General features: G+C 45.4%; 1 protein-coding gene and 2 pseudogenes across 1 annotated transcript; all 3 read left to right on the top strand.

Annotated features, from left to right (window-relative positions):
• Positions 1–4,194: 4,194 nt before the first annotated feature.
• LOC114567152 (uncharacterized) lies at positions 4,195–5,713 on the top strand (annotated as a pseudogene).
• A 4,839-nt stretch (positions 5,714–10,552) lies between these two features.
• On the top strand, positions 10,553–13,121 carry LOC114566982 (uncharacterized; annotated as a pseudogene).
• Positions 13,122–13,404: 283 nt separating this feature from the next.
• Positions 13,405–14,204, top strand: LOC114566985 (uncharacterized protein K02A2.6-like). The gene has a single exon (XM_028595859.1). It carries the CDS (start codon positions 13,416–13,418, stop codon positions 14,202–14,204), a length of 789 nt encoding a protein of 262 aa, XP_028451660.1. The 5' UTR covers positions 13,405–13,415.
• Positions 14,205–17,314: the final 3,110 nt, after the last annotated feature.

The following is a 17,314-nucleotide window of genomic DNA, read 5'->3' on the forward strand; positions in this document are numbered from 1 at the left end:
GGAAAACCTCATTCCAGAACATCACATGTGACCTCAACTTGACGACAGAGAGGAACTCGACCTTCTCGTCAAAATGGCTCGGCCCAGAGTCATCCACCCAGGCTAAACGAATCAGGTCAGTGCATGTAACCAGCCCTGCGAACGCCGGTCAAAATAATATGGCAGCGACTAGAGGAGTGCTACGGGTGCCCTGAGGTCATCGAACATTCTCTGCTGAAAAGGCTGGAAGATTTTCCACGCCTCACAAACAAAGATCCTCGTCAGTTAAGAGAGCTTGGCGATCTGCTACTTGAATTGGAGTCTGCTAAGTGGAGTGGTCTTACACCTGGGCTTGCATATCTCGACACCGCACGAGGTGTTAACCCAATAGTTGAAAAACTCCCCTTCAACCTGCAGGAAAGATGGGTGACACAAGGCTCCAGGTACAAAGAGGATTACAAGGTAGCTTTTCCACCCTTCAGCTTTTTTGTACAGTTCATTTGCAACCAAGCAAAAACCAGAAACGACCCAAGTTTTGCATTCTCATCATCCAACTATTCAAACAGCCAGAGGCCAGACAGAACAGCTAAATTCAACAACAAGCCTGTCTGTCTTTGTCAAAAACCGAGGTGTCAGCCGCAGCTTCAAGCTCCCTGAACAACCAGCCTGAAAGGAGAACTGACGAGCCAGATAAACATTGCCCCATCCATAACAAGCCCCACCCCCTTTTTAAGTGTCGGACCTTTAGGAACAAGCATCTAGACGACAGGAAAGCATTTCTAAAAGAGAACTTCATCTGTTATCGATGCTGTGCTTCTACTAGACACCTTGCAAAGGACTGCAAATTGTCTGCAAAATGCAGAGAATGTGACAGTGATAAAAATATATCCGCACTCCATCCTGGGCCTGCCCCCTGGTCAGCTGAAGAAACCAAATGTGAACCAGAGCAAAACAGAGCAGAGAAGAATGACGAGCCCTTTAATGTCACCTCAAAATGCACCGAGGTATGTAGTAACTCTCGTCAGCCCAGATCATGCTCTAAAATCTGTCTGGTGAAAGTTTACCCCTCAAACCAGCGTGAAAAGATGAGACGGTCTATGCAGTGTTGGACCTAACAGAGTAACAGATCATTGGCTAAGTCACAGTTCTTTGATCTTTTCGGCATTGAAAGTAACTCCTCTCCTTACACTCTGAGGACATGCTCTGGCACAGTCGAGACGGCGGGGAGAAAAGCAAGTAACTTCACTGTAGAGTCACTCGATGGAGAAACCACAGTGATGCTCCCTACCCTCATAGAATGTAACACAATGCCTGATGACAAAGAGGAAATCCCGACACCAGAGATAACACAGCTCTTTCCTCACCTCGCTCCAGTGGCTGGCAAGATCCCACCTCCTGATCCCAGCGCTCAGATCCTTCTACTCCTGGGGAGAGACGTCTTAAGTGTGCACAAGGTACGTGAGCAACATAATGGCCCCAACAACACTCCATACGCACAACGCTTAGATTTGGGCTGGGTCATTGTAGGAGAGATCTGCCTGGATGGAGCTCACCAGCCTACTGATGTTAATGTCTACAAAACAAACATACTCCCGAATGGCAGAGCCTCATATTTCACACCATGCCCCAAAAGCATCCATGTCAAAGAGCAAGCAAGTTCTCAATCTCTCCAGTACTTACCAGACGTGCCGCATTACTCAAGACCCTCAAAGGGCTCCAGCGCTGACACAAGCTGTATCGGAGACAGTGTTTTCTTAAGGATGGCAGACGATGAAAAAACAGCCCTGTCAATTGAGGATAAAATCTTCTTGGATTTAATGAAAAAAGAAGTGTATCTCGCTGAAGACAACCACTGGGTGGCGCCATTGCCTTTCCGCTCACCACGAATCCGGCTTCCTGATAACAAAGAGCAAGCGAAACAAAGGCTATTCTCGTTACAGCGCACCTTTCAAAAGAAACCAGGAATGAAAGAACATTTCTTTGACTTCATGCAAAAGGTCATCGAAAATCACCAAGCAGAACCCGCTCCACCTCTGAAACCAGGTGAGGAATGTTGGTATTTGCCAATATTTGGCGTCTACCACCCCCAAAAGCCCAACAAAATAAGAGTGGTGTTTGACTCGAGTGCCCAGTATAGTAACATCTCACTCAATGACGTTCTGCTGACGGGGCCCGACCTCAACAACACATTAATAGGCGTCTTGCTGCGTTTCCGAAAAGAACGGATTGCCATTACAGCGGACATCGAGCAAATGTTTTACTGTTTCAAGGTAAAGGAAGATCACCGCAACTACCTTCGCTTCATGTGGCACAAAGAAAACTGCCCTGACGAGGAGATAATTGATTACCGAATGACTGTACATGTCTTTGGAAACAGTCCGTCACCAGCTGTTGCCATATATGGATTGAGATGCACAGCAGAGCGTGGTGAAGCAGAGCATGGAACAGACGCTAAAGAATTTGTGCTCCACAACTTTTATGTTGATGACGGCATTACATCTGTTCCCAGTGAAGAGGAAGCTGTTGATCTCTTAAAACGCACACAGGAAATGCTGGCAGAGGCAAACCTGAAACTCCACAAGATGGCCTCAAACAGCGCCACAGTCATGGAGGCCTTTCCACCAGAGGACAGAGCGAAGGACCTCAAAGACCTGGATTTGAACGCAGATCCGCTGCCTCTCCAGCGCAGTCTTGGTGTAAGCTGGAACCTTAAAAACGACTGTTTCACATTCAAGGTGTCAAGAGAGGTCAAACCATTCACACGAAGAGGAGCACTGGCCACTGTCAATAGTCTGTACGACCCCTTGGGGTTTGTTTCCCCCATCACTATGCATGGAAAGGCTCTAGTGAGAGAATTCACATCAGTACAGCAAGAATGGGACACACCTCTCCCAGCAGACAAAAGGGCACAATGGGAAGCATGGACTACATCTCTTACTGACCTTGAACACCTGCATATCGCAAGACAGTATGTTCCAGTCTCTCTCTCACAGGCTCAGTCTAAGGAGCTCTGTGTTTTTTCAGACGCATCTGTTCTGGCCATAGCTGCTGTTGCATATCTGAGAGTCATAGATTCAGACGGACAATGTCATGTGGGGTTTGTGATGAGCAAATCTAAGCTGGCTCCATTTCCTGCTCACACTGTCCCACGGCTGGAGCTTTGTGCCTCAGTGCTCGCTGTTGAACTCATGGAGCTAATAAAGGAAGAGTTGGACACAGAGCTGCGCATCAAGTTCTACACAGACAGCCGTGTAGTACTCGGCTACATTCACAACACCACAAGGAGATTTCACATATATGTGGCCAACAGAGTAACACGATAAGGAAATCAACCACACCGAGCCAGTGGCATTATGTCCGCACGGACCTGAACCCAGCTGATCATGCTACCAGGATTATGCCGCCGGCTCAACTGCACCTCACCAACTGGTTCTCCGGTCCTAAGTTCCTCACACAGCCAGATGCTCCAGAAGACACTGGACGCAGGGTGTTTTCAGCTTGTAAACCCGGACCTAGACATTGAGATCCGAACTCAGGTAACTACATTGGCAACCTCAATTGCTAACCACAGTCTGGGCTCAGACAGATTCCAGCGTTTTTCAAGCTGGAAATCTCTTGTGAAAGCTGTTGTTATACTTACCCATGTCGCAAAGTCATTCTCTCAATCCTCACGCACAGAAACCTGTGGAAAATGGCATTACTGCACAAGGCCTTGCATATCCGAGCACACACAAGCAAAATCTACAGTTATTAAAGCTGTGCAACAAGATGTGTACAAAGACGAGTTCAAGAGCCTAACAGAAGATGGGAAAGTGTCACCACACAGCTCACTCAAACAACTTGACCCCTTTATTGACAACGAAGGACTGCTGAGGGTTGGTGGGGTGTGCGCAAAGCAGACCTCTTTGACCAAGAAAAGCATCCTTTAATTATACCACCCAATCATCACGTAGCTACTCTACTTGTTCAACATTATCACAGCCAAGTAGCCCACCAAGGCCGCCATTTCACTGCGGGCGCAGTACGCACAGCAGGACTGTGGGTTGTCGGTGCCAAAAAGCTCATATGCAGTGTCATTCACAGATGTGTCATGTGCAGAAAGCTGAGAGGGAGACTGGAAAATCAGAAAATGTCAGATCTTCCTGCAGACAGGTTGTCTGTAGATCCTCCATTCACACACACGGGCTAGATGTGTTTGGCCCATGGAGTATTGTGGCACGTCGAACAAGAGGGAGCAGCGTTGAAAACAAAAGATGGGCTGTCGTATTCAGCTGTTTAAGCACCCGAGCAGTTCACCTGGAGGTGATAGAGGCAATGTCGGCGTCAAGTTTCATAAATGCCTTGCGCCGCTTCTTGGCTATCAGAGGGCCAGTTCAACATCTGCGTTCAGACAGAGGGACAAACTTCATCGGTGCCTGTGGAGAACTGCAAATCAACACAGAGGACACAGAGATAAAAAACTTCATGCTAGATCGAGGCTGCACCTGGTCATTTAATGCACCGCACTCATCGCACATGGGAGGAGCATGGGAAAGGATGGTTGGGGTCGCACGCCGTATCCTTGATGGTCTCCTGTTGAAAGAGAGAGCTACAAGACTCACACATGAGGTTTTGACTACACTAATGGCTGAAGTCATGGCCATCATGAACTCTCGACCTTTGACCCCGTCTCATCAGATGCAGAAATGCCTCAAGTTCTCTCACCAGCAATGCTGTTGACTCAAAAAGCCAGTGTTGCACCTGCTCCACCAGGAGATTTTAAGATTGACCACCTACACAAAAGCCAGTGGCGTCAGGTCCAGAGCCTAGCAGACTGCTTCTGGAAAAGATGGAGGCAGGAGTACTTGGCCACGCTGCAGCCTAGGAGGAAGTGGACGGAGGTCAGACCGAATCTTCAGGAAGGTGACGTTGTCCTGCTTAAAGACTGTCAGGTGAAACGCAATGAATGGCCGGTCGGGCTCATCACGAAGACCATACCAAGCAGTGACAACAGAGTTCGTAAGGTCATGGTGAAGACTGTCAAGCAAGGAACTGTAAAAGAGTACTTAAGACCTATTAACGAGTTAGTTGTGCTTCTACCCAACGCTAATAATTAATGGGGGGAATGAGAAATAATAATATAGTGGCATAATAGTCATTACGCCAGGCGGGGAGTGTTCTGGTCGAGAAATGTAAATGTGAATTTAAGTATTCTGAGCCTGTTTTGTTAGGCTGTTGTGCATCATTGTTGGTGCGAGAGCGTTTCCTAGTGGCGGAAATGGGTAGTGCATTTTGTGACGTTACTGTTGTTAACTAGTGGATGAGTTTAGTTCCCACATGTGTCATGGTGAAATATTGCTGTACGGCTGTTCTATACATGTCGGATCCTTGGAGTAGCACGTCCGTAAGTGTTCTTTTTGGTTGTTGTATGCAGATATCATAATTAACACTTATGTAATAATATTATAGTTATTAAGCGTTAACGTAGCCCATTCTTTTTCCGTATGTAAGTTATGCTAGCGCTAGCTGCGTGTGTATGCACAGGCTAATATGTACGTGAATGAAAATGTGAAAGGAATATTTGGCTACTTAGTAATTATATTTTTGTTTGTATTCCTTAGTTTTACAAAAAAGAAAACTGCTTGGAGTGAACTCTTCAATAAATCTCCAACTTAAGAAGACGTCAAACCAGCTTCATTCATTTTCCTTGTTCGCTATCTGCCTAAGCATTGTTAGGACACAACTGCTAGGACAGAATAGGTATACCTTAAACGGTTCAAATGTTATGAAAGGCGGCGTGGCTTATGAATAGGGGGTGGGCCAAACCATCACCAATAAAGAAGGAACTCTGCTGAGTGGGCGTGGTCATATTATAGGAGGCGGCTCAGTATCACATGTAGACCACACATTCTGAGTTTCATGCAAATGGGATGATGTTTGTCATATAAGGCAGATTTCCTGTTGCCAGCGGGGGGAGCTATGACAAAAAGTCAATTTTGGCCTGTAGGTGTCCTCAGGCATGGACCCTTGTCAATTGTGAGAAATTTCGGGCAGATACGACAACGTACCCTGAAGTTACAACAACTTCTTTGTTCATTGCTAAACACTCAAAATGGCCGCCACGCCACGCCCACACCGTCTCACGAAAAGTTTTTCTTTAAATAACTTTTCATCGTTAAGGTGTTGGGATGGTAGAGACCAAGTTTGAAGTCCATCGGATGAAATCTCTAGGAGGAGTTTGTTAAAGTATAGCACCTTGACTTTTAGGCCTACTTCCTGTTGCCACTAGGTGGCGCTATGACTTTAAGTAAATATAAACGCGCACGTTTATACCATATGCTAGGTCACCTATTAGCTCTATACAAACTCCATGTGGTTAAAGGAACACGCCGACTTATTGGGAATTTAGCTTATTCACCGTAACCCCCAGAGTTAGACAAGTCCATACATACCCTTCTCATCTCTGTGCGTGCTGTAACGCTGTCTGACGGCTCCAGCGGCATCAGGCCAGCACAGAACATGCAGGTGAATGGTTCCAGTAATCCTACTGCTCCGAATAAGTGACAAAATAACGCCAACATGTTCCTATTTACATGTTGTGATTTATAGATTCACAGCGTGTACAAAAAACAACGTAACATGAGACACAGCCGTCTTCTAACTGTAAACAAACCGGAAACTATATTCTCAGGCGGAAGAATATAGTACTTGGGCGGAGTGATATGCTCGCAGCAAGCCTGTCTGATAATATAGTTCCCGGTTTGTTTACTGTTAGAAGATGGCTGTGTCTCATGTTACGTTGTTTTTTGTACACGCTGTGATTATACAAATCACAACATGTAAATAGAAACATGTTGGCGTTATTTTGTCACTTTTGTCACAATTGGGAGCAGTAGGCTAGTTGTAACCAGTTGCCTGCAGGATCTGTGCTGGGCTAAGCTAATGCTGGAGCCGTCAGACAACGTTACAGCACGCACGGAGATGAGAAGGGTATATATCGACTTGTCTTACTCTGGGGGTTACGGTGAATAAGTTGAATTCCCAATAAGTCAGCGTGTTCCTTTAAGATAGCAGCGTTACATCTGGAGCTACGTGGCTAGCTTATATGTCCGTGTGTGTGTTAGTAAAAAGAACAGAATAAAGGAGGAAAAGAAAAGAAACACTCTGATCTTAGATATTGATAACGGCCAGCTCAGTGGCTAACAGCTGATTCATCGCGATTATCTCGAGGACAGTAAGTAAACTCCGTGAAAGGAGTGATTTAGCAGGTAGCGATTACAGTTATACCCAGCTACTTAACACAACATAATCAACGGTATCGTGATCTATTGATACATTCCCAGAAAACAGATTAATAATCATATATGGACCATTACATGATTACAATCAGATCACATTAATGTCACAAGCGGTAGCGAACGCTTTGCTCATTAACAGTGTTTGGAATAACGCCGTTTAAAAGAATGGCGTTAGGTAACGACGTTATTTACAACGCCGTTAACGTTCCTGGACGTTAAATGCGGTGCGTTACTATGCATTGATTGAATAAACGGTGTAATCCGAATGCACCCCTCGCTCACAGCTAGTGATTAGCGATTATGATTGGCTAAGGCAGAGTCATGTTTCATGGTAGCCAATCAGAGCCAGTGTTTTTACACACACACACACACACACACACACACACACACACACACACACACACACAGGTAAACAGAGATTCGATGAAGCAGCAGAGATGGCGAGTCAGGAGCAATCCGAGAAAAGTTGGCATTTTCAAGGTGGAGATATAAGCACTACTTCAAATTCATTTTGGTCAAAGGCAAGAACGTGCATGTAATGTGTACATTATGTCCAAGAGTGAAGACTTTGTCGACATCCGTTGTAAGCAACTCTAATTTAATGAAGCATCTCACAACGACACACGCATCTACAAAGCTAGTAGCCAAAAACACCGATACCTCCACCACAGATGATCGCTCGCCATCCACTAGCAAAGAAGGACTCGGAGCAAAGTCCTCCAAGCAGCAAAAGCTAGATCTTTCTGCCTCACAACAAAAACCTATGACACAGGCTGAAGTCAACCGTATGATAGGCAGGTATGTTTCTAAAAGTATATGTGTCATATAAGTTTATATGGTGTAACTGTTAACTGTTTACTTTTCTTACAAAGATAATACTTGAAGTGCGGGATAAACCTCTTGCTGTCTGTCGACGTGCAATAAATATCGAAAGTTATATACAAACACCTGTCTCTACTCATTTCAACTGACTTGTGAAAACTGCTAAAAAAAATCCCAATTCTTTGACATATAGCATTTTTTTTTTTACAGTAACAAATAGCTACTTTCCCTGGTAACGAGTTACTTTTATTATAGAGTAATTCAGTTACTAACTCAGTTACTTTTTGGAACAAGTAGTGAGTAACTATAACTAATTACTTTTTTAAAGTAACGATCCCAACACTGCTCATTAATAAACAAACCAAAACGCACTAGTTCTAACGTCTGCCCAGAACTGTGTACAGCCTTACTGTGCGTTGTTTGTCAGTTAATCTCTTGCCAGAGCTTAACGATCCGTTTCGTCCAGAGCAGGGGAAGAGACGTGATCCAGGTCGACAAGCAAAAAACAGAACGCCGTCTTTTTCTTGAATCCAGGCTGATTAAACCCGCTGCAGATGAGGGAATACTCGGACAGTATTTCCTCGGATCCCCTTTGTATATCAGACCGATGTAAAGTTGTCCCAGCTCAACACTCGACCAGCGAGGCGATGCAGGCTAGCTAGTCCGGACTAGTGCTTCCTGTCAGCAACCTGGGTCACCGTGGAAAGCAAAGAAGCACAAAAGCCGACAGCTTTTATCCTTCCTCCGCCTCCTAGTGGCGGGGTGGTGCATTCAAAGGCCCGACAGCCAATGGGAAAACTGCAACTTTGTCACAGGTGTGAAGCTGTTCTTTGTCTCACCACCAGTCTGCCTTGCCTAGTGTAAAAAAATAAAAATAATCAGTCAAGCTGGCTATGCTTTATGAGGATACAAATCATAGTTGAATTATAGCTGTGTTTAGTGGAAGAGCACTGTGACAGCTTAGTCATGCAAAATGAGAAAAGGATACTGTTGTACGTGCAGAAAGCAGCACTGTATGACGGTGGGCAGAAAGCAACAAGAGTGCAGCAACAAAGTTAATATCAGTTTGATATCAGTTTGACCATGAGAATAAGTTACTCCTCAACCTGTGACAGGCAACAGCGGTGCATTGTTCTCTCTGACCATCAGCATAGTTAAAGTCTGCCTAAGAACTGATGAAGAGGGCGTGTGCCAAAAGACTGGGACCAGTCTGTGCACCAACCAGGGGAGGCTAAGTCTAAACCATGGTACTCCTCCAACTTTTAATAAACAAATCTAAAGAAAGCCTGTAAAAAGCTCCTGGTCCGCCGTGACCGGGGAGTTGGGCAACAAAAAATAAATCTAAATTAGCCTGTAAAAAGCTCCTGGTCCGCCGTGACCGGGGAGTTGGGCAACAAAAAATAAATCTAAATTAGCCTGTAAAAAGGTCTTGGTCCACTGTGATCGGAGAGTTGGGCAACAAAAATTGGTTAGAAAAATCGGAGAGTTGGTTTAATTTGACTTAATTAGAGGAATCGCAGTCGGTTGGTTGGTAGATACTGTAAAAAGCCAATGGTTGGTTATTCAATCGGTTGGTTGGTAGATACTGTAAAAAGCCAATGATTGTGAATTCACCGTAAAAAGCTCTTGGTTAGAAAAATCGGAGTTGGTTTAATTTGACTTAATTAGAGGAATCTCAGTCGGTTGGTTGGTAGATACTGTAAAAAGCCAATGATTGTGAATTCAATGCAATGACAGAAAACGTTTTACATTTCGATACGGAGGCATATTTTGAAGTATATTGTGAAGAGAATAAAATTACTAGAGCACTGTTTGATTTTGAGGTATACTGTGAAGAGGATCAAATTAATAAGGCACAGCTTGAAGTAGAAACAATTACTAGTGAAGGTTCATTGTGTGAAGTGTCCGAACGGACAGGGGAGAATACTTTAGGAAAAGAGTGAAACCGTAACAGGTAGTGGTGACGAAGTGAGTTTAGAGCTAGACTCAGATTTTGAGAGCAACATAAAGCAGGACAAGAGACAGACTGACGTAACAGAGTCAAATTGACAAAGCAGAGACAATTGTTCGTTGAAAATATATACGGTTTCTTATATATAGTGTGTTTGGGGTGCTGTTGGGAACTGTATCATGGCATAAAGAAGTGAAAGATTGTGCATACAGTGCTGAAATGGAAGAACTGAAAGCTTTTCTGTTGGTGAAACTGGGGAAGAAAGCACTGGGGGGGGCAGCAGAAACAATGGGTTGAGACAGGGAAAAAGATACTCTGTAAGTGGGAAAAGGAAGGACTGTTGGCAGACATAGGGAGAGATGAGAGTGTATTGAGAACTTTGAATATCAGAGCAGAGAGTCAGGCATGAGTGGCAGACATAGAATGGAAAGAAAAAGGGAGTAGTAGGTGGGGGCCTGCATGGGGGCGTAAACAAAAGAAGGCTGTGGAGAAAGATGTCACAAGGAGGCTACTGCTGGGTAAAATGAAAAGAAAAAATGATAAGTTGGTAACATCTGGTGGCACAACTGAAATAGTACCAGAAAAGACTAATAATAACCCAACCACAGCCACTGCCAGCGTGTACCCTGCCCTACCACAACCAACAGCACCTCCATCCTACGAGGCTATAACAGTGGTTCAAGCTCCTGTGGTGCCAGTAAAGAGAGGTGTGCTGGAAGTGAATGGAGGAGTTCTGGATCTGGACATCCCCCAACACAACGACCTGGCAAATCTGGTGAAATGCACAGCCGACCTGACTGACACAATTGACAAACTAGAAAATCAAATGGAAAACACCAGAGCAGAAATGAGCCAGCTCAAGGGGGAATCCATGCTTGGGACACAGTAACCATCAGGCCAAGGACCCCCGGGACCATCCACTGCATCACTCCAACTGCCACCATCACAATCAACGCCTCAACTCCTGCCCCAACCTCAGTCCCAGAGCACTCCTAGAGGGGGTCTGCAAGTGAGACCACCTTTTGATCGATTTGTAAATGAGAATGCCCCCTCAGATAAAGGCTCCCAACACTCTGACTATACCTTCTCCAGCCACACCTCAGCAGTTAGTTTGAAGGAATCTGACGTATCCTCTACTGACGATGAAGATGAACAGCAGCACAGAATTATAAAACACTTCACCAAAAGGGGTCCCCCACATGATGGAGGCATGCAGAAACTGCAGCTGCAAGGTGTGTTTGAAGGAGAAGCGAAGGTCATGGATGAAGCAAGAAGAGTATATGACCTTAGAGACAGACCCCAAAAAGGGGGGGCTGGAGCTTTAACCCAGTGAGGTCATCTGGAAACCACAATACAGACTCTCCCAAGACCAAACTGAGGGCATCTCTCCTACTATCGCTGGGCTCTTGGACTCTGGAGTTCTAGTCCCCACCTGGAGTGACTGGAACACACCTCTGTTTCCTGTGACAAAAGGACCTGGAAAAGGATGGAGAATGGTGCAGGACATCAGACCCATCAACCAAGCCACGGTGCCAGATGTTCGGCCTGTTCCAGACCCATACTTGGCTCTACCGAACATACATCATTCTCACAGTTTGATGTATGACCTGGCCAATGCCTTCTTCTGCATCCCACTCCACCATGACTCTTAACACATATTTTCTTTCACCTTCTGTGGCACCCAGTACACCTACACCAGAATGCCCCAAGGCTACAGAGACTCTCCTGGCATTTTCAAAGACGTACTCAGAGAACACCTAACCCAAATCTCTCTGCCAGAAGACGTCATCCTGCTCCAATATGTGGATGACATTCTCCTTGGTGCACCCTCCGCTGAGCTCTGCCTGCAAGCTACAGGAACCATCCTGTCATTTCTTGCATCCAAAGGTTATAAGGTCAAGAAGGAAAAAGTCCAGTGTTGCAGGAGGAAGGTTGCCTTCCTGGGAAGAGAAGTCTCTGCCACAGGTCAGACCCTATCCAGCCAACATCGAGAATCCATTCTCCAGCATCCTCGCCCAGAAACAGTACAGGACATGTTGTCTTTCCTGGGTTTGACGGGGTACAGCAGAAACTATATCCCTGATTACACCCTCCTCATCCAACCACTCAGAGACCTAGTGGCTGAAGCTGGAAACAGAAACCTAAATGCTCTCCTCCAATGGTCTCCTGAAGCTGAAACTGCCTTCTCCCTCACTAAGGAAGCACTCTCCCAGGCCACCATATTGGCTGCACCTGACTACACCATTCCATTTCATCTTGATGTTTCTGTCAAGAACGGACATGTTCATGCTCTTTTCCAGAAAAAAGGGGGAGACAGGTTAGTGCTAACCTGCCACAGCTCGAAATTGGACACTATTGAACAAGGACAAACATCCTGTGCTCAACATCTGGCTGCACTATCGAAAGCTGTCCAAAAAACTACCCACCTGGTCATGCATCACCCATTGCAGATCCACATGGACCACGGAGTGACCGCATTCCTGCAGAGCAATGCATTCACGTTCAGTACTGAACGAAAACTGAAAATACAGAAGGAGCTGAGACAACCCCACATCACTTTTGTAACCTCAGCCATCAATTTGGCAGACAAAATGGGACACGGAAAACCCCACAGCTGTGAAGAAGTGGCAGCACAAGAACTGAAACTCAGGCCAGATCTGAAAAACGAACCTCTGCCAGATGCACAACATTGGCTGTACACAGATGGATGCTGCTACAAAGGAGAAAATGGAAATGTGGCTGCTTATGCGGTGATGGAACAACACGCAGACGGTACACACACCGAAGTGGACTCAGGAATAATACCACAACCTGCATCAGCACAAATGGCTGAAATATTGGCACTCACAAAAGCACTGCAGTGGTCAGAAGGGAAAAGGGTCAATATCTACACAGACTCAGCATACGCACATGGAGCGGTGCATATAGATGGACCACAATGGCAGAAGAAGAATTTCCTGACCACAAGCAAGACTCCTGTCAAGCACAAGGATCAACTGGTAACCCTACTGGAAGCAGTAAAAGCGCCAGCAGCAGTGGAAATAATGAAGTGCAAAGGACATGACAAAGCAGACACAAGGGTGGCAAAATGAAATGAAGCAGCAAACCAAAGAGCCAAAGAAGTTGGAGGGTACACTCTCAGACAAATGACACTGCAACCAGAGGGAGGACCAACAGAACTAACCACAGAAAACATAAAAGACATCCAAGAAGAGGCCGGACCATATGAACATTCAGAATGGCAGAGAAAAGGAGCATGCAAGGATAAAGACGGCATTTGGAGGTCACACACTGGACACATAGTGGCTCCGGCAAAGCTATGTCGACTATTGTTCCCAAGCATGCACGGCCCCACCCATGAGGGAACAAGAAGAACCCTTACAAACATGAAAGAACTATGGTGGCACCCATGGATGTCAGACATCATCACCAACTTTGTGGAAGAATGTGACACATGCAACAAACACAATAACAAAAAACCATTCAAGGCCCCAGCAGGAAAATTCCCTGTGCCTACAGCCCCCTTTCAAGACATCACCATAGATTTCACAGATATGGGGCCAGAGAACAGAGTAGGGGGAAAAAGGTATCTCCTTGTAATGGTAGACAGATTCACAAAATGGGTTGAAGCAATACCAAGTAAAGATGAAACAGCACAGACAGTTGTAAAATGGCTGAAAAATGAACTAGTACCCAGATATGGCGTACCACGCACAATAAGATCAGACAATGGATCTCATTTTGCTAACAAACATCTACAGAAAGTAGAAGAGGCATTAGGGATCATACACAGATATGGGTCAGTTTATCATCCACAATCACAGGGATTAGTGGAGAGGGCCAACCAGACACTGAAAAGAAAAATCGCTAAAGCATGTGAAGGTACAAAACTAACATGGGTAGAAGCACTGCCTTTAGCTCTTATGTCCATGCGCAGTTCCCCAGGATCCGACACACACTTATCTCCTCATGAGTTACTGACTGGAAGAAAAATGCCAGGCCCACCCAGGGAGGGAGGTCATATGCCATCCCTGGATGTGTGTAAACAAGAATATGATGACTACATGAAAGCATTGACCAGTCTTACTTCAGTTTTATCTGAACAGGTCGCCAGAGCACAGACCCCGGGAGAAGAGGAGCCCCGGAGCAGTGTCAAGGTAGGTGACTGGGTGTGAGTGAAAGTCCACAAGAGAAAGTGGACTGAGCCCAGGTGGCTTGGACCGTACGAAGTGAGGGAGGTTACCTCACACTCTGTCCAAGTAAAAGGCCGGGCAGGAGCTGCTTGGTACCACCTAACACATTGTGCCCCAGCACCTACACCTTCCCGTGATTTGAGGGAAGTTAGAGCTGATTTGATCAACAATACCGCTCCCGTTCAAACTTAGGCAATCAGGCCAAGGGAGTGAACCCAGACAAAAATATTACTATGGATGCACATGGAAGGTCTGGGTAGGTATGCTAATATCTACAGCCATACTCGTTATGTTGTTATTTTGGTTCATAGATACCAAATATGACAGAGGAAGAAGGGAGGTTCAGGTGACTAGAACAAAGGGACAGATCACATTGTCATTTATTAGGGGACACACAAGCACAGCCCTATTAGACCTATGCGACATAGTGCCATGCACCACCAAAGACAGAAGAGAGGAAGTCATATACATATGCGTCACGACCAACTCAGACAAGTGGTGTAGCAGTTGGAAGTGTGCCATAGCTAACACAGGCTCAGATTGGGGAAATGTGGGATGTGAACCATATGATACAATACACCTTACGAAAACACATAGGGACCTGAAATCCAGACTGAGTGTAGGTAGAAAGCAGGAAGGACGATGCCAGGAACAGAAATGTAATCCTATATATGTGACGTTGAAGGATCCAAAAGCAGAGGATGCAGGGACTTATGTTATGGGATTGTATGCTGAAGGGAAAGATCCATTAGGACAGTTCATCATTCGAGTCACAGACCCATGGAGTAATAGTACACCGTCCACATCCATTACTGCCCAGGTTGACGCAATGAACACAGGTATGGGTGTCCTGAAAGACTCTAAAGGGCCATTAGTAAAATATTTGAACCTAGAGGACTTTACCATTGAGGAAAGGTTGGAGATGGAAACTGGTTTCACACCCTCAGGTAACACGTGGCTCAAAATGATGAAATATACTGCTAGAACGCATAAAATGTCTGACTGTGTTATCTGTGCTAAAGCAAGACCTAATTTGGGGACAGTACCATTCCCACTCTCACCTGTGGACGACCTTATTGGTTATAATTGTATGTTAAGTCTTTACAGTGATGTGACCATGGAAAGTGATGTCTGCAGGACCCTGTCTCTCCTGTATCCCAGAGTGTGTGCAATACAACCGCCTCCAGGAGTGGTCGCCTAACCTGGTAACTATACTTGCATCACACAACCCAACAGCTCTACCATGAATGTGGGACACCTACCTAAGAAGTTTTGTATGTACACCTACAACACATCTTCGTTCGTTCCCAATGTCACACAGTCAATGTTTAACAATCAGAGTAAGGGACTCGCTGATGTCTGGTGGATGTGTGTGACACAGCCCCGCCTTAGACCATTCTTACCTGCTAAATGGGGGGGAACCTGCGCCTTAGTGTCCCTATTATTGCCGATTACCATGCTTCCTATTAGCGCAGGGAAGCTAGAGGAGACAGTACAGTCTACCTACCACAAACATTCCTTGAAGAGGGCTAAAAGAGACACTGACTTGGGTTTTGGTACATGGGGAGATCCAAGCACCCCGTTCGGGTCTATAGATAGTAGGGTGTATATAGATGCAATTGGAATACCAAGGGGTGTACCAGAGGAGTTCAAAGCTCAGAATCAGATAGCAAAGGGTTTTGAGTCTATACTGCCCTGGATAACTAGAAACAAGAATGTGGACTGGATAAATTATATATACTACAACCAGCAGAGGTTTTTGAACCGGACTAGGGATGGCCTGAGGGGTGTGTCCGAACAATTAGCTGCCTCCTCACTCATGGCATTTCAGAACCGTATGGCACTGGACATGTTGTTGGCAGAAAAAGGGGGTGTGTGCCACATGTTTGGAGATGCTTGTTGTACATTTATTCCCAATAATACTGCCCCGGATGGTAGCATCACTAGAGCCTTGGAGGGGTTGACCTCTCTAGCCAATGAACTAGCAGAGAACTCGGGTGTGGCTGAAAACCCCATCACCAGTTGGCTGGAGGACGTTTTTGGCAAATACAAAGCAATTGTGCTCTCCATGCTTATGTCCGTGGCAGTGTTTGTGGGCATATTGGTGTGTTGTGGATGCTGTTGCATCCCTTGTTGTCGCACTGACTTTTTTTCTGACTTTTTATGTTGTCAGCTGCTGTTTTGCCTTGGTTAAGTTTCTTAGTATTTCCATCCCATCCATCTTCGTCCGCTTATTTTAATTAATTTATTACGACTTTGTTAAAGTGCCACCAGGCGGCACTCTCCCTGTTTGGTCTGCTTGTATTTTAGATATGACCAACTGTTGTGCGTATATCTTTGATTTTGTGGGTTCATTTTCAGTGGAGCTAGTAGCCAGCTTGTGGTGGAGGCTAGGCACGCTAGTGTGGTTCCCTGCACAGTTTGAGTGATGATGGCACTGGGACATTATTTCCGGTGACACAACTTGCAGTGAACCGGTTTGCTGTGACTTATTGACTGTAGTGAGCACATGTTGTGAGTAAGTTGAAGCACCCCTGGAACACACCCAGAGATTGCCTATCCACAGCTGGCCTCTGCCCACTTCCCCTTAAGTGTCGTCTGGGAGTTGTTTTAAAAAAAAAAAAAGAATTTACCCTTTTAAATTGTCAACATGGTAATGAACTATTTCTATATCTTCTACATAACTTTGATTATCCTAATTTGATTAATTTACATTTCTAACCACCCTCTTTTCAGGCACTTCCAGTCTTCAATTATTTAATTTTCAATAAATATTTATTTTTGGAACCACTTCTGTCTTGCTTCAGTCAACAAATCTGTGTAGCCTTTGTATAACAGGGTGTTATAGTTAAAGTAGAAGTAAAGCCTATTTGGTTGAAAGTCCCCAGGTGGCGTTCTCTGATAGTTAGATTCTGGTGGTGGTTACTCCTGTAGAGCCACCGCCCTTGACACACTCATTGCCAGACCAGGTCTGGCTAATCTTCACAACATTCTGGGATGGGAGAGAAACATGCTCTGGTTTTTTTGGCATTTCTTTAAACCAATCACAATAGTCTTGGGCGGTGCGAAACGCCAAGCGGAGCCACTGTGCC

This window comes from Perca flavescens, chromosome 13 (genome assembly GCF_004354835.1).
Source record: "Perca flavescens isolate YP-PL-M2 chromosome 13, PFLA_1.0, whole genome shotgun sequence".
Lineage (NCBI taxonomy): Eukaryota > Metazoa > Chordata > Actinopteri > Perciformes > Percidae > Perca > Perca flavescens.